This window comes from Gallinula chloropus, assembly GCF_964237585.1.
Source record: "Gallinula chloropus genome assembly, chromosome: 16".
Lineage (NCBI taxonomy): Eukaryota > Metazoa > Chordata > Aves > Gruiformes > Rallidae > Gallinula > Gallinula chloropus.
The window spans coordinates 2309277-2326919 of NC_140101.1; the positions used below are offsets into that span (position 1 = coordinate 2309277).

At 48.2% G+C, this 17643-nt stretch overlaps 1 protein-coding gene across 1 annotated transcript in view; it reads left to right on the plus strand.

The window, feature by feature from the left end:
- Window positions 1-17643, plus strand: part of LOC311197568 (peroxidasin homolog) — a gene marked incomplete at both ends in the record, with an annotated part of 44591 nt that overhangs the window by 5125 nt on the left and 21823 nt on the right. Inside the window, 4 exons of the mRNA XM_084271343.1 lie at window positions 6039-6110; window positions 14440-14511; window positions 14722-14793; window positions 17524-17595. Of these exons, the coding sequence (XP_084127469.1) occupies window positions 6039-6110; window positions 14440-14511; window positions 14722-14793; window positions 17524-17595 (288 nt within the window). The remainder of the gene's footprint in view (window positions 1-6038; window positions 6111-14439; window positions 14512-14721; window positions 14794-17523; window positions 17596-17643) is intronic.

Genomic DNA, 17643 nt, shown 5'->3' on the forward strand with positions numbered 1-17643 from the left:
ACTGGTGCTGCTGCTTCTCAGGCTCTATGAAAAAGTTGATTATATCTTTATGCTCCACAATTTTCTTTTACTCCCTCCAGATCAGGGTCAGAACATACTTCAGGAGGAGGGAAAGTTGTCTTCATGTGATGCAGGCAACATCTTGAATAGATGGTGCCAAAGGAACATGCATTAGGTTACACAGTCCTGCTCCTTGCCCAAGAACAGACTTGGCTGGTTTGATCAGGATCTAACCCTAATCTCCATATGTGCTGCTAATACATAGTAGCTGAAATTACCTAAGATTAATGAGGTCAACAGGTTGCTGTGTAATCTCCCTACCTGAATATGCACCCAAGGCCAGAACTGTATTTTGGAGGTATTCCTTGCTCCTGCCTTTACTGTCAAGAGCTAAAGGGATGCTCAGGACAGTTGATGAAATGATTCCACCACCTCTCCTGCCCTGGCACTGCCTTCAGGGCAACACTGGCATCAGAAAAGGTGGGAACAAAGCAGCTGGGTATGTTGACTGCTGACAAGTCTTGTCCTTGTCCTTGTTGTGCAGAGGGATCCCTTTTGAAGATCTGACCCCTGCTTGGAGGAGCTGAAATCTTAAAAAGCTGTTTTCAGGAATGCCTGTGGTTATGTCTTAATTAAAATCTAGTGTGCCTGTCCCTAAAACTTCAAAATGTAACTGGTGTGGCAGTGCAAGAGAGAGCAGCAGCCTGTTCTGCAGCGGGAGGCTCTGCATCTGCTCGCTCCTCAGCGTTTCATCCGCCGTCGTGTCATCCGGTTAACTAGGATTTCCATGCTGAACATATTTCCCTTCCTCTTCACTCCTCAAACAGTCAAATCTTGATGTCTTCAGTCGGTTTGCCCGAAAATAGTCAGGACTTGGAAAAAAAACCCCAGCCCTGAGCCTCCCTGCGGTCTCCTCATCTGCCTAGCAGAGATGGCAATGCTCGGCTGCCCATGTAGGGATTCGGAGATGAAGGCTGTCATTTATTAAAGCCATTTGGGGACTCGTGTGTGAGAGGGACATTCCTGAGTTGGGGAGCCGATGACAGTGAGTCTGGAAGACTTCATTTCCATCCCAGCAAGGCTGTTTTCCCTTCCTGCTGGGACTGTAGCTGTTTGGCAGGACGGGGGAACCTGCAGAGCTGACTCTGACCTTCCCCTCAGAAGAGAAATGATCATCTTCCTGAGAAATGTTCTGGCTCTTCTTATATGTGGGAAACTTGACTCAAAAAATGTGCTTAGGATGTCCTTCACATCCTCCCTTCCCCAGGAAGCACTGGGAGGAACCTCAGTGTCTTATCTCTGTCTCTAAAACCACCTTTACTTTGCTGCTTCATGGTTGATAATGAGTGGCTGCCACTGACCCCACCAGTGAAATGGTCCAGAGCTGCCAGTGTCATTGCTGTGCACTAAAGATGCTTCAGTGAAACACACCCCATGGAAATTACCATGGAACTGCAGTAAAATACCTCTTGTAGCTAATTATCTGCTTAGTTAACACAGTAATACATGATTCTGTGAAAGCCTAAATAAGATTAAACAGAAGTGGAAGTTGCTTGTAAAAGCCATTGATTGCTTTATGTGCTAATCACTGTTAATTATTTAACAGTGCTTGCAGGAATGATTGTTCTGATAACAGCTGAGAGGATCAGAAAGATTCACGTGTCATTCTTTGCAGACCTGTTTCCCCATCCATTTGCTTGGTGAGTCTCTGCAATGGGGCAAAGAGTTCCCTGGGTCAAGAAAGTCAAGTTAGCAGATCCTAGATTATCCAGGATATCCAACCCGGTTTCCCATCAGAGGGATGATGCTTTGGCATGGATTTGGTGAGGTTTTTCTGGTACTGTTGGAGGGATTGGTGAGGGGCTGGAACAGGCTGCCCAGAGAGGGGGTGGATGCCCCATCCCTGGGGGTGTTCAAGGCCAGGTTGGATGGGGCCCTGGGCAACCTTGTGTAGCTCCAGGCCTGGAGGTTGGTGTCCCTGCCTGTGGCAGGGGGGTTGGAGCTCTGTGATCCTTGGGGTCCCTTCCAACCCAGCCCAGTCTGGGATTCTGTGAAGCAGGACAGCTGCTGTCCCAGGCCTCACTGTGTACACTGAGGTAGAAAAGGGTCTGGGATCCTGTAGCAGCATCTCTCTCCTTTGTTCCTTGGGGAAGGGTGTGTTGTAATCCCAAACTTTTGGTCTTGAAAAGGTGTGGGAGAGTTAAATCACAAGGGATTTCCCCCTCACACACACACGTTTGCAGATTCCAAGGTGGAAAGAAGCAGGCGGGAGGTGGGCACAGCAGCTGGAAGGGGCTGGCAGGGAGCAGCTGTGTGGTGGGTCCCTGTGAAAAGCAGGATTGTTTGTGAAAAGAAATGTACGTTTTGCAGAGTGAGTGCCCAGGGAATAGAGAGGAACAAGCCTTTCTCTGAAAGAGAACGCAGACTCAGTAGGGAATGTTCTCTGATGCACGCAACCCAGCGCAGCCTTACATGGTGGTTGTTAAGCTTCAGGCTAAGGCAAGGTCTGGAGGAACTATGGATGAGCCAAAGTGAAGTTTGGTTGGTGAGGAGGAAGATGTGGGTTCCCCTCTGTCTCTGGGGTCTTGCTTTGCTGTGTAGGGACATCCACACCAGCTTCTTCGTGTTGCTGTTTTGGGTACAGGGAGCAGGACCACACAATACGGTTTTCTTATGAAAACCAGTTCCTTATGAGGACAGGCTGAGGGAGCTGGGCCTCTTGAGCTTGGAGAAGAGGAGACTGAGGGGTGACCCTATTAATGTCTATAAATACATAAAGGGTGAAAGTCAGGAGGCTGGAGCCAGGCTCTGCTCAGGGATGGCAGTGACAGGACAAGGGGCAGCGGGTGCAGCTGGAGCAGAGGAAGTTCCATGGGAATGTCAGGAGGAACTTTGTCACTGTGAGGGTGACAGAGTCCTGGGCCAGGCTGCCCAGAGAGGCTGTGGAGTTTCCTTCTCTGGAGACATCCAAACCCGCCTGGATGCGTCCCTGAGTGATTTATTCTGGGTGATCCTGCCCTGGCAGGGGGGTTGGACTGGATGATCTTTCAAGGTCCCTCCCAAATCCTAACTCTCTGTAAATAGTCCAGTCCATCCTTCTGGTTCCTGGGCACGATCCACACTACCTAAACCCTGTGTGGCTTTGTTGCACCCCCAGCCCACCTGAATGCTTTATTAGCCTTGCTGTTTATGATATTAAAAACAAAACCCCAAAACACAGCCCTGAATCTGCAGTTCAGTCTGTGACTATTGGCCCTTTCCCATTTGCAGTGAGGTTCTGACACACTCATTGTATCTATGGCTAAATAAGCCATTTCAGTTCTTTCCATTGTCATGTTTTCCTGACTTCAGATCATTCCCATTGCTTTCTTCTGGATTCTTTCCAGCTAATTCACATCACTTCTTGAAATGAAGTGTTCAGAGTAGACACAGTTTAGGTTGCCCTTTTGTCTGTGGGGAAAGCTGTTGCCTCTGTGTGATGGACAGTAAACCAGAGAGTGATCTCCCTAACAGGAGTGAAAACAGCCAGGGTCCAGGGACTCGTTCAAAGGTCTGATCTGCAAGAGAAAACAGAAGGAAACCCAAGACATTTCATTAATGTAATAAGCCAAGTTTCATTGTATTCTCCTTAGGGGTGTTGTAGAGGAAAAGTTCCTGCATGAAACCAGATCCCCATTGTTCTCTCAGCACCAGGGACTACCAGGAAGCATCTGTCCATCCAAGTGCTTCTCTGCACCAGGAGCACTACTGAGAGATGGTCCACAGCTAGTGACACAGGGTCGCTCCTGCCAGGCTCTGCAGCCCACGTTTGCTTTGTTGCTCTCCAAGGCGAAGCAGCTCAGGGCCTGGGAGGTCAGACTTCCTATGGGGACCAGGTGCAGCCTTCCACAGCACCACTTCCAGAGAGTCATTTTCAGCAAAGGACTGGGAGTGGAAAAAAAACCCCAAACCCTGGGAGCAGAGGAGCTTGTGTTTTATTTTTCTGGGTTTTCCAGAGCTGTTTACAGTCACCTGAGGTTCTGCTCTGGTTTTGCTTTTGTTGTAGCTGTGGAAGCCACGTGCCTGTGCCTGGATGCTGAAGCATGGAGGGTTCCAGTTCTCTCTGTGCATTGAAACAGTCCAATTTTTATTATTATTTTATTTTCTCCCCACTTGCAGCCTGTGACCCAACATGGTATTTTATACTCCACTGCCTTCCACAAGCACCACCAGCCCTGACCCCTGTGTATTTATTCCCATTTATTTATTATGTTTCCTATTCCCTGTATCCAGCTGCCTGGACTAATTACACAGCTCAGTACAGCCCCCCTGGGGCAGGAAGAGTTGGTGTCTTCACGTTCCAGTGTATAAATCAAGTTTGCATTTCTTCACCTATTTTTCATGGTCTAGTCTTTCCTCATTTCCTTGTAATGAGGCCATGGAGAATAGTCAGTGTGTTGTGCTCTCACCTTTGCTGGTGCTTAATTGCATTTGGCTTTACAGTGTCAGCTGCTGCCTTGAAAAATCCATCCGGATATCCTGAGATTCACATCTCAGGGGAAGAGGGATATGTAACTCGGAATCACAAGGTTGGAAAAGACCTTTAAAGATCATCAAGTCCTACCATTCCTGTCCTAAGCTAAGCCATATCCCTGAGCACCTCATCTACCCTTTTTTAAACACATCCAGGGAAGGTGACTCAGCCCCTCCCTGGGCAGCCTGTGCCACAGCCCCACAACTCTGCCAGGGAAGAACTTTGCCATCCCATCTGCTCTGACCCTGCCCTGGGGCAGCTTGAGCCCATTGCCCCTTGTCCCATCTCCTGTCCTCTGGCTGAAGAGACCATCACCCACCTCTCTGCACCCTCCTGGCAGGGCAGGGGAGGTGGGGAGAAGGTCTCCCCTCAGCCTCCTCTTCTCCAGGCTGAACACCCCCAGGTCCCTCAGCTGCTCCTCAGAGGATTTGCCCTCCAGCCCCTTCCCCAGCCTGGTTTTCCTTGATTCCTATTCTAATAAGAAGTGTTGAACCTGTTGTTGTTTGTATAGTTCTTCCTTTAAACTCTGCCTCCAGATGCTCTGGAACTTCCCACCAGACTGATGGGCAATGCAGCACATTCAGGTGGGGGTTTTACCTCTTGAAGCCAATGCCCTGGAAAGGCTGCCTTAAACTGAGGAATAGCTCTGTATTCCCAAAATGCCTTGGATCAGGCAGCGTAGGAGGGAAAAGAAAGCAACTTCCTTGTTGTGCTCTGGATAGAAACTAGCAGTGAAACCCATTAGTCAGCCTTTTGTGATGCATTATCTTACCCTGGCCCCTGGAAGGTGCCAAATCAAGGCACGTTCCCTATAGAAGCCTTTCTCCTCGGTTAACCAGGTTAAACCACTCAGCTCTTATGTTATTATCTCGTTAGCAATCAAAACCCCATGTTTTAGGGCTCTGAGTCGATGTAGTTACATGGACAGCCCCTGAAATTTGCCAGAGTCCCCTGGACTCCACTAATTCTAATTGAAGTTGGCACAAATCTGAAATGCAGGCAGCGATAAGCTGTTCTGAGCCTCGGAGCGTTGCAGAGTAGAATGTGAAATGCTTGTGATATGAGGTTATTTGATCAGATTTAGCCATTTTAGGGCAATGATAATTTTTCTAGGGAGCTAAAAAAGGGGTCGGCACAGTGATGTGCATTCCTCCACAAAGCAGTAAGAGGTACAAGTGCAATTGTGTGTGAACTTGGGGTGTTGAGCAGCAACCCTTGTGTGGTGTTCATGGAGGTGATCAATTGAGTCCTTTCAGTCTTCAGTTTTCTGTGAAATTAAAAGGAATCTTCTGAACCTAAACTTGCCCTGGCCATTGGCTGACTTTGCAGACAACAGTAGACCCCAGCCCTTGTCCCTGCTCCTTCTCCACCCCTTTCCCTGGTCCTTGTCTCCATTTCTCCAGTTCAGGTAGGCCTGGTGCAATAGAGTCTCCCAGCAACCTTCCTCCCTTTGTCCCATGGACGATGCTGACTGCTGGTGGCTTGTTTATGGCATGAGTGCACTGACTGTATTTTCTGCTTGCAGAGATTTACGCTTCAACCACATCAAGGAGATACAACCTGGAGCCTTCAGGAGACTGAAGAACCTCAACACACTGTAAGTTCCTCTCCATGATCCTGTGGTGAGGCTCTCCATTTATTACTTACATTAGTACTATCCCCTATAAAGGCTTAAAGATGCCCTTGGGCTTTTTGCTGTTTCAGCCAAGTCATGCATACCCAACCAAGGCTTTCAAGTTCTCTCCGTTCTACCCTTGGTCATGTTTCTTAACCTTTTAAACCAAACATTCAACTTAATAACTTTCCTTTTGGCAATTAACCCAACTTTAAAAGAAAAAGGGATGTGTGTGTGGGGGAAATCCTGATGCATCCTGTCCCTGTCTGAGGATGTTTCAGCACATATGGCTTTGGAGCAGCCTGTAAAAACAGCTCTGGCCTGGGATTAAGATAGCAGAGGGATGCATTAAAATCGCCGTCCTTTCTATGACCTTCTCAAATGCATAAACCACATTACTTGCTCTACATGACTTGACTGAAGTGAGAGTGTATCCTTCCCAATGCTGGTCCCTACACCTTGCCCTGGAATAAATGCCTGTGCCTGCAGAGAGACAGGAGTGGGAGCAGAAAGCAGGTCCTTCAGTCTTGCATCAGCAGGCACGCTCACATTGGGCTGATGCACTGCTCTTAGGAATGGTTTTCTCACTCTGCTCAAAGGAAACAGCAGGAGCCTTTGCTGCTTCTTGCTGCTGTCGGTCTGAGGGTTTGGAGATAGATATGAGTACGTCTGCACCGTGCAGCCAAGGCACTGAAAACAAACCAGCTCCCCACTGGGCTGGGTGTAATTGGCCTGTTGAGACTCAGGTCGGATGCTTTGAGCTGTAACATGGTGCTAACAGCTGTAAGATTTCCAGGTCCAAGCTCAAATCTCTCTCTGCAAGGCAATCTGGCTAGCTTGGGAACCTGCTGCATGACAGACATGCTCAGATTTCCTGGGTTCAGGCATTTCCTGGTCCCAAACTGCAAGAGAAAGTCCAGACTGGGGTTTTATTCTGTCTGACCTTGAGAGATCTGAAGTCCCTGATCACATAAAGGTGGCAGAGCTGGAAGGAGGCAGCTCTGGGCGATAAGGAATTCAGTCAATTGTAAGAAGTCGTAGGAAGAATGGGAATACAGCAGGACTTTTATCACAGGGCTTGTTCACTAGCTATCCTTTAAAAATTAATGTTTGCTAAAGATTGTGTGTGGGAAAACTATGGCAAAACCATGGCTGCAGGATGCTTCAAAGGACCCTGCTGGGTCCAGGGCACTAGAGGCTCATAGGGCAGGCAGTCAGCTGTTAGAAAACTTTATTGCCAGTGATGCTGTTCATCCACAACACAAGTACAGCCTGTGTTAGTCTCTCAAACAGCACCAGGTGCTACTTGGTGGTACCGAAAATAATAGAGAGAAAGGAGATTTGGGTGGATTTCTGTCATTTGAGAGAGGCATGGATGGAGTGATAAATGTGACTAAAATATCTGGGGAGAAAATGAGAGTCTGGGTCTGTATCACAAAGCTCTGCTGAGGCATCTTGATCTCCAGACCTGCTCTTCCACCCTGAAGCTCTCCTGGGTCGAGAAGAGAAACTGTTCCAAGTGATGTCATCTCTGTGTGATGCAGACAGATGTTTGGCAGGCAGCACAGCAGGGCCGCCAGGCGAGCTCCAGCCGAACCCTGGGGGAACTCGGGATGCTGGCAGGCCTTTGCTTGGAGAGATGCTCCACCCAACCTGCAGAGCTTTGTAAGAGATCCCAGTTTCTGCCCTGCCAGTGCCTGGGTCTAGGCAGGTCCCTGACATCTGCAAGGCTTCCTCTTCTTTCTTTTTGAGTCCTGCTGCTCTGCTTGAAGCTAGGTATAGATACACAGCCTGGCTGAGCTGGAAAGACCCATCTCTCCATAATACCTGTTTATGCTCCAGGAATTTGTCCAATTCTTCCTGCTTTCTGTCTCCACACCCCTCTGGACAAACAAATCAAGGACAGCAAGTCGATGAGCAGATATTAACAGGAATAGGCATTAAGATGCCCCTAACATCCCACAGTTATGGATGCCAGGACAGTAAGAGGAATATGTTTTGCACAGGTAGCAGATGGGCTTTCCCTAAATAGTGTCCTCTGACCACTGTCAGAGCTGCAATGCTAGACTAGGTGAAAGGCTGCTCTAACAAAATATCTGAATTCTGAAAACCAGCTGCTTTTGCAAATGAAACCCTTCCATCTAGATAGCTCCTTGCATGCTTGGTTGTAATTCCTGGTTTGGGCAGCAAACTGGAAAAATCAGTTATTCTCCCACTCTCAGTAGTTAACTCCCACGGCTGAGGAGCTTGATAACTGAATGAGGCAGCGTCAGACCTCATGCTCGTAAAGCAAATTTCTCTCCAGGAACTTTGGTTTGTCCAATTCCCAGATCAAAACTGACAAGAGCTGAAGAATTTGCTGATGTTTCCTCGATGGTAAACTTTTGCCTGAGGACTTATGCAGTGATAAAGAGAATAAATCCTTTAAAGCCCCTGAGAGGCTTGCTGGGAATTCTTGGCCAGAAGCAAGAGGTTTGGAGAACAGCTCAGGATCCATGCACAGGGCTCTGAGCTTGCAGCTTTCTGCCATGGGACTTAAATGAATGTCCCTTAAGCAAATAAATAGTTTTCAAAGAGCCTTTTCCTGCAGTGCTTTGGCCTGACAGAGGAAGGGCAGGAGATTCTGGGGAAGTTTCTGTTCTGCATCTCCTTTTGGGCAGGATGGCTGTGGTATATCCAAGCTTGACAGCTTATAAGCCACCCTGATAAGGAAAGCTTTTTAGCCTATGTTGGATGTGAGGAGGTGGGCTGCGAGGCTGACAGAAGAGGAGCCTGGCATTGAACGTCCAGTGGGGCTTTCAAAGAGTTCAGACCTTCCCCTGGCTCTCCTCTCTTCTTTCCTGGTGTGGGAGATTTGATAAATTACAGAGCATTACTTTAAAATAAAAACCAGGAGCCCTGTTTGACCCTGGAAGAGATACAGTGATGGGATGTTTCTGGCTGGGGACTCCTCGTGCAGCACCACAGTTACCCCTGAAGCTGGGGGCTTGCCCATCAGCGATCCTCAGCGTTGTGTCAGAGAAGTCATGGCATCACAGGATGCTTTGGGCTGGAAGGGACCTCAAAGATCATCTCATTCCAACCCCTCTGCCATGGGCAGAAGGTCTTAAAGTCGCAGGGTTTCCTCCTCCCTTCCTTTTGCCTCTTGTCAGTTCCTGTGCAGATGTTGGTGTCAGGATCCCCTCGGTGGGTTTGTAAACCATTCATGTGTCACCATGGGGAGGAGGTGGGGGGGGGAAACTCCTGATGCCAACCACAAAACAGCCACAGCTCCTCGACAGCTGCTTCACTTGAGTTTGCCAAGGCCAGCTGCACGGCTTAACCCAGCGTTAGCTCACAGCAGGTGGGGGGCTGTGGAGAAGAGCCCGTGGTGAGGCACAGGGTCTTGCTGCTTGCCAGTCTTTCCTCCTTTAGGTCATCTTTGGGTGGGGATGGATGATGACACCACTGCATGACTGTCCCCTTACATGTTCCCTCAGAAGCTCAGTGCCCTGCCATGTTGACCCAACTGGTTGGTTTGTGTATTTTCAAACCAAGGCCACCACAACCAAACACTTGCTGCTACTTGGGTCTTTCCAGCATCATCTGAAGGAATGTCCAACCCTGGGACCAAAGCAGGCTGTCTTAACTTCCCCAGTATGTATTTCATTCTGCCTGTAGCACAGGCACCCTGGGGAGTATGGAATCTCTGGAGACCAAATCATCATGTGCTTCTGCTGGTGCCTTTGTCCTGTCAGTGTTGCTGCTCACATCATATTTCTCTTTCTGCTTAGGTGAGAGCAAAGCTCTGTTGAGCTCTTCAGCTCTCCTTTAGATGCTGTTTGTAAAGGGTTTCAGGGTAAGCAGCAGGAGCAATGTGGAGGCTGTGCCTTGAACCCTCTAGTAGCTCTTGAGAGAACGTGTTCCTGCAAGTGAGGAGGGGATGTCAGAGCCTGCTTGGGGCTCAGAATAAAAGTTTCTCCCTCATCTATGGGAAATGGCTATTCCAGATCGTTCTGTCAACGAGGGAGAATGCATGGCAGAACATTAAACTCATTTTTTCTCCCCCTTTAAATACACTATGTGATGATTTCTATTAATGGTAGGAGGAAAAAAATCGCTGTTATGTCACAACGACTGTAGCATGTGGCTGGTCAAGTGAAAAGAGGAAAGAGTACAAGTTCTGAGTCTGAATTCTGTACTGTCACATCATTTAATACATTCTTCAAAACAGAAAACGACTCATTTAACACAACTTCAGCTTGTGCTTGGCAACCTGAAGAGAGGATGAGGAAGGAGAAGGGAGGGGTGATCAGGACATAAAACCTAAAGGAAACTGAATGTGAAACGTTCTCTTAGTGAATCTGAGCCAGGTATCATGGTCCTTTACATCTCATACCTCCCAGAAGAATTTTTCTGGAATAAAACCTGTACGATTGAGTCCACCTACTCATGTGGAGCCCAGGTCACCAGCTGCCATGAAGGGGAATTGCTATCTTTTGATAAGCTCCAGGAAACACTCTCCTGATACCTTTAATTTAGCTTTTTCTGATACAGGGTATCCTTAAGACATACATTGATAATGAACTTTCCAGCTTCTGTCTGCCAGAGTACTTATTCCCAGCAGATCTGGTTAGCAGCAGGTCTTAGCTTTCAATCCTCTTCAACATCAGCAGGAATCTGGGCATTTTGCTATTGATTGCAGCTGGGATCAATATCCAGGACACGCCAGGATTTTGCACACTTCTCTGCCTGGTTGAATTGCACAGAAGTCGAGGAGCAGACAGCTATACACAAGCCATCTAACATCTTTATAGGAGCCAGATGTGCTGTCTTGTCTATGGATTTCTCTGAAAAGAGCATTTTGGAATATGTGGAGTATGATGGGCTTCATAAATTATCTCACTTCTGAGTTTTTTCCAGGACATATCCTTCTATTACAAAGGGGAATCCTGAGACAGGAAACAGAGATGACTTCTTCTTCCATACACTTTCTAACCTTTCTTTGGGCAGTGAATGCATTTTTAAGTATCAGACGATGAGATAAGAGGCCTGAGTTCTCTGTGCCATCTGAACTTCCAGAGCTGATCTTATTTGGCCTGAATCACTGATTACACCCTCTTGAATGATCTTAAATAGCCAAGAAACAGAGCAGTCTAGGTTAATAGTTTTAAATAGCACCAAAATGTTGTCAGACAACAAGTTGCAATAAGAAACTCCCCCAGACTTCAGTCCCTGCCCAATCTTGCTGCAAACTTTGCACACAGGGTCAGCAAAGAAGCCCAGACCATCGTGGTGTGTGGGGCTGTTCAGGTCGTTGGCGTGTCTTTGCCTCCAGGATCTGGTTGTTGTCATGTTCCCTATGAAAGGAGAGGACAATGCTGTTGTGTGGCAGGGCACAGGTGCTCATGTCCATAGGAATGATGTCAGAGCTGGCACCCGTCTATCAGCCCATCTAGTGTCCTCAGAAGTGGGGCCAAGGCTCAGATAACAGAGAACAAGCTGCCTGCGTCCTGCTCTGGCTGGAGATGAAAGTGTGCTGATGGAGGGCAGGGAAGGGAGCGTGCACGGTTGGTGCCTGTGTTGTCTTTGTCCTGTGGGTAAATAGACAAAAGCCCTCTCCTGCACAGCTCTCAAGCAGTTATCTCCAGTCCTTGGGTGTTCAATCATCAAATAAACCTTTGGGTTGGTGTTCGTGGGCTGTATTTCCACTCAGCATATCTGGCTGTCAAAGCAGAATAGTTTGTTCCAAGGACTTGACATCATTTTTGCATCCTTATGAGTGAAACCGGGTTGTTTAACCTCTGCCATGTGTCTTGAGCCATTGCTTCCAGCTGTGCAGAGATGTTTCCAGCCATGTTCTGCCTTAACCTCTTCGGGCTGCTTGTCTACACCCTTGGCAATGTGCAAGTTGGTAGGTTGAGCTCACATCGTGGTAGCAGGGCAGCGAATCAAGAGAGGACAGGCCAGGTGAGACCATTGAGATTTTTCTCAACCCCTCTCTGCTCCAGCTCCTGAAGGTTTCTTTCCACTCAAGTTTCTTAGATGCTTTGTGGACCCTTAATGTGATGCTCTGCCTCAGAACAAGGTGGTGGAAAGTTTTGCAGCAATAGCTTTTGAAACTGCAATAACAAGCCTGCGTTTCTGGGAGCTTTTTTCCTTTGGGATCCTGGGGGACACCAGGAGGAGGCCAGCAGGTCACAGGAGGGGATCCTCCCCCTCTGCTCTGCCCTGGTCAGGCCCCACCTGGAGTGTTGTGTCCAGTGCTGGGCTCCCTGGGATAAAAAAGACAGGAATCTCCTGGAGAGAGTCCAGAGGAGGGACAGAGATGCTGAAGGGCCTGGAGCATCTCCCCTGGGAGGAAAGGCTGAGTGAGCTGGGGCTGTTCAGCCTGGAGAGAAGAAGATTCAGGGGGGACCTTATTAATGTTTATCAGTATCTGAAGGATGGGCTGCAGGGGGAAATGGGCAGCCCCTTGTCAGTGTCTGTGGGGACAGGACAAGGGGCAATGGCTGCAAGTTGGAGCAGAGGAAGAACTTTTCCCCAGTGAGGGTGAGGGAGCCCTGGGACAGGCTGCCCAGGGGGTGTGGAGTCTCCATCTCTGGAGAGATTCCAGCCCCGTCTGGACGCCGCCCTGTGCAATATGAGCTGGGGAGCTGCTTTGGCAGGGGGGTTGGACCCCATGAGCTCTGGAGGTCCCTTCCAACCCCTCTGATTCTGTGATTTTTGCATCCCTGAGGTGTTTGATGTTATCTTTACCTTATTTTCCCACACATTTTCTTCCTTTTCTCCTCCCTTCTTCATCTTTCGTTTCCATCCTTTACCTGCATAAACTTTCTTCCCAGGAAGGAACCTTTGCTTGTAGTGCTAGAGGCTGGCTGGAGCACTGTCTACACTATTTTCTCCATCAAATATCAGCAGAAGATTGGTCTTTACTGCAGGGGAAAGTGCTGAACTGTCTTCTCACCTGTTGTCTGGTGGAGGATCATTTCTGAAGAGCATAGAAGTCAGAGAAAGCAGCTTATTAAGTAGAAAGACACATCCAGTGCGCGCGTTGAATTTGACCTGATGTTGTTGTTCAGGTGGGATGTTTGCAAAGGGGAAAAGCAAAACAGAAGAAAATTAAGTGTAATGTGTTACACTTGGGCTGGAAGAATCCCAGACATATTTACAGCCTGGGAGAAGAGCTCCTTGAGAGCAGCCCTGCTGAGAAGGACCTGGGTGTCATGGGGGATGAGACACTTCCCCTGAGCAGCAGTGGCTCCTGCAGCTGGGAAGGGCGATGGGATCCTGGGCTCCATCAGCAGAGGGGTAGCAGCAGGGACAGGGAGGGGATTGTCCCTCTCTGCTCTGCCTTCATGAGGCCCCAGCTGGAGTCCTGTGTCCAGGGTTGGAGCTCTGTGATCCTTGGGGTCCCTCCCAACCCAGACCAGCCTGTGATTCTAAGAGCACAGTTAGGCAGCCACAATGAACAGTTAAACACCATCTATCAAGGAGCTATTTATAAGTGATTTATTTCATTTCCTCAGTGCTGGCCTTGGCAGTGGTTGCTGTCGAGGTTGCTGGAGTTCAGCTGCACCGTTACCCCTGTTGCACAGCGTGGTCATTACAAGTTGTGTTTCTGGCCATTGGCACCAGCCCTCATTTGCATGAACAGTCATGGCAACTGCACATACAGGCGGGACATTGCTTGCCAATGCAATGTCCTCCATAGGTTTTGTATTAAAACCTGGCAGAGGGCTCCCTGGATGGAAAGAGGCTGTGTGTCTGGATAGCCTCAGGAGTCAGATCTGTATTTATTTACTTCTCATTTGCACACATTAGCGTACAGAGTGATTAGAACAGCGCGTTATCATTTCATAGCTCCTATGGAGCAGCTGCAAACTGGCATTTTAAGTGGTGAACTCTTTGAAACTGGCTCTGTGTGCCCCTGGTCACACATTGTTGAGCACAGCCACACACCTTTAAAAGCTGTTGTGCTTGTACATGAGTGCAGCAATGATTTAATTTGTCCCTCTTGCCTGTCTTTCTTCCCCTCATCCATTTCCTGGCTAAAATTGTAACTTTGGGGGTAAAAACCACTGTGGTAAAAGGTAAAGTCTGAAGTCGTTGAAAATGGTACAGATTGGAAGCACTTGGCAATGCTGGGCAAGAAACCTTCTTCTTGTCTTTGGTGGTATGAGCATCCAAACTTTGATCTGCTAACCCTTTTAAATTTTAAACTCTGAAAAACAAAGGTTCAGGATTTTTCAGTGGGCATCCAGGAAGACATATGCCCTAAGCCTCACACATGCTGTGTGACCCATTGTGTTTTTCTTTCTTGATTCGACAGGCTGCTGAACAATAATCAGATCAAACAAATTGTGAGAAGATCCTTTGAAGATCTGGAGAACCTGAAATACCTGTGAGTTGGTAGCTCAGTAGTTTCTTAACCTCTTTGACATCTAACAACCCACTTCTAATGGTTGCTAGTCCAGGATGTTTTTTCCATGGTCAGAATTTCTGGGTGTTAATGTCACAGCCATAAAGCATTGCCCTTGGATCCAGCCAGCAAGCTCTGCTTTGGGTTGAGTTTCATAGCCTAATGCTGATTTTTCTTCTCTCCTTCTGAAAGCTACCTTTATAAAAACGAAATCCAGAGCATCCAGCAACATGCCTTCAACGGGCTCCGCTCTCTGGAGCAGCTGTAAGTACAACCCAGACCTGTTGTTTGCTGGATGAGATGTGTGTATGGGCTGATTTATTGCTTCCCCTAACCCAAGTGCTACGTTTCCAGTCCTGGGGAGTACCAGACACTTAGCAAGGAGTAGGATGAGGCTTTGCAAGGCTGCATTGGCTTGGTTTGAAAACAGCTGGTCCCAGTACTGCTTTTGGCTAGTTACTGCTGAGGTCTCTTCCTACTGACATCCTGTATGTTCTCTCCTGACCCTAAACCTCAGGAGCATAGGAAGAGCCCAGCTGTGCTGCTGATCCCCTTTAGGTCCAAGGACCTTATGATGGGAGGAGGTTCAGGTCTGTAGGGTGGCTGGAAGCAGAAGGCAGCTGGCCTGCTGTGGTTATGGCTGCTGGGACTCCTGCAGCAGGGAGTGGGATCTGGCCCTTGGCTTGAATTGAGGGTGGTGGTCACATTTCTCTCTTACTCAAACCTGTGCTGAAAGCCAGTGGATGAAGTGCAATCCAAGAGCTGGGGCAGTGGGGGATTTGTGGGAGTGATGGTGGTGCTTGTGTGCTGTAAAGCATCATGAAATTGCAGGGGGGGAAAGGTGATGGATCCAGGCAAACCAAAGCGCTGCCCTTCCCTCGGAGCTGTGTGGTACTCTGGGATGGAAGGAGCCTCACGGGTTTTCCTGGCAGCTGGAGCCCTTCACAGTGACACTCCAGCAGTCCTTATGTCTCCCCTTCTGTGTATTGCAAATCTGTGCTGTTTATTCAAAGAAGTTTTGGGTTTTGACTCTTAGTGCTCCATGCTTAAGGTGAGATGGGAGGACTGAGGTCTGACTCTTCTAAAGTGTCTTGCTTAAAGTGGGATTGAATTTTTCATGCCAGGGCTCTGATAGATTATGTGCATGTGTGTAGGTACATGTGCACATGTGGAGAGAGAGTGTGAGCATGGATGTTTGAAGTACAGGAATTATTTGCATCATTGGAGAACTGGGTCCAAACATGAAACCATTTTAATTCAGGGACTGTGCCAAACAACAGCGCTTATAGGGCTGGAATGTAACTAAGGGTTTTGCTGTGGAAGTGATAGGATCCAGCTTGTTCTCCAGGCTGACAGCAGAAGTGAACGGAGTGTAACGGGAGGTTTTAGGCAAGCTTAGTCATAGGTGTGCTAACAGCCTTGTGTACAAGGTGGTTTTTCATCAGGCAGCCCAGCAAGATGCCTGAGAGAAACCATTGGAAGCAGATACCGTCTCAGCTATGCTTAGAGGGAAGATGATGCTGCCCACAGTGATACTTTGGCAAGAAGCATTCCAGACTTCATGTCACAAATAAAAGAAAAAGGAGAAAAAAACCAACCCCAAAACCCCACACAACAAAACCACAAAACCAACAAACAACCCTCCAAAAGTCCCATCTGTTTTCAATCTCAGGCAGGCATGCTTCCAAAAGAATTAGCTTTGCTCCAATCCTACCCTGTTTTCCTGTACCCCACAAGCCAGCTTTTCAAGAAAAAGTAGAAGGCGATTGATGGACAGTATCAGATGCTTTCCTCAAGGAAAGCTTTCCTCAAGGAAAGTCCACAGCAATGACAGCAGACATCTGTGACTTGTTAAAGCACGGATGTCTCTCCCCACTCTTGCTCTCTGCTGCAGATTCTGAGTCACCGTCTCTCAGCTTGTGCTCTGATAGTGAACCATTTATCATGAATCCTTCCATTACGAATCAAACAGCCATGTGGTGGCTTAGGCAATTACTCCTCAGTGCCATCAGCTACAACAGCAGAATGAGTACTTGTGGATCCATGATTCATCAGTGTCTGCTGTGAAATTTATGCCTGTGTAAAATAAGGGGCAGGGGGAAGAGTTAAAGCAACTTGGAAACCATACTGAAATGAATCTGAAGGTCAGGAACGTGCCAGTTGTGGCAGTGAATGTCACAGCTGATGGGAACAAGGAGTCTCAGGTATCAGGGTGTGTTGCACTTGGGATTTCAGCATAAGTGAACCCACTGATCTGTATGAGCAGGGACTGGGCAGTTCACCTGAATGTGCTGCTTAGATCCAAGTGTTCCAGCTGACTGCACCACCTCTGGCTTTGGAGCCTTCTCTCCTCAGAAGCAGAAGACCTCTACATCAGAGATGCTTCTGTTCTTGCTGGGAGGATGCACATGCTGGTAGAATCACAAACACAGGCTGGACGAGACCTTTGGATGTCTCCAGTCCCACCTGCAGCAACAAGCAGGACCAATCTCAATGTTTTATTGGGTTGTTCTTTCCTACAAGTTAATTCTCAGGAAACTCATGATCCCCCTCAGATGTGTTGTGGTTCCAAGGCTGGGAACAGGTGCCCTGTGGTAAGGCTGTTTCTTCCTCCCCAGTGATTTGAGGATGTGCTGGGGGTTCCCAGATGGGAGCTGCTGCTGCTGGCCAGTGGCCAGCAGTTTCATCTGGACCCTTAACTGTGCAACAAGCAATTCATGGTGGTGGTCTTAGGCTTCAGGGAAGAGCAAACCTGTCCTCCTTTCTGTGAGTTTGAGTTTATTGAGAGAGACAGTAGATAAATGACAGGATAGGGCAAAGCCAGTGCTGGCTATTCTGTTTGCATGTGGAAAGCGGAGATGCTGAAGTGGCTTCTCAACATCTACCCTGAGATGTGTGGTGACCAACTGGTGGGCATTGTTGGATTGATCTGGACAGATCTGTGCTTTGACTTGCAGTCTGTAAGCCTGCCCTTTGTGATTTTCTGTGTGACAGCTACCTGCACTTCAACAACCTGGAAAGTCTGGAGCCGGAGACTTTTAGCGACCTGCCTAAACTTGAAAGGCTGTAAGTAAAGATGGGACCTTTCTTGTGAGCAAGGGGGTGAGGAGAAGG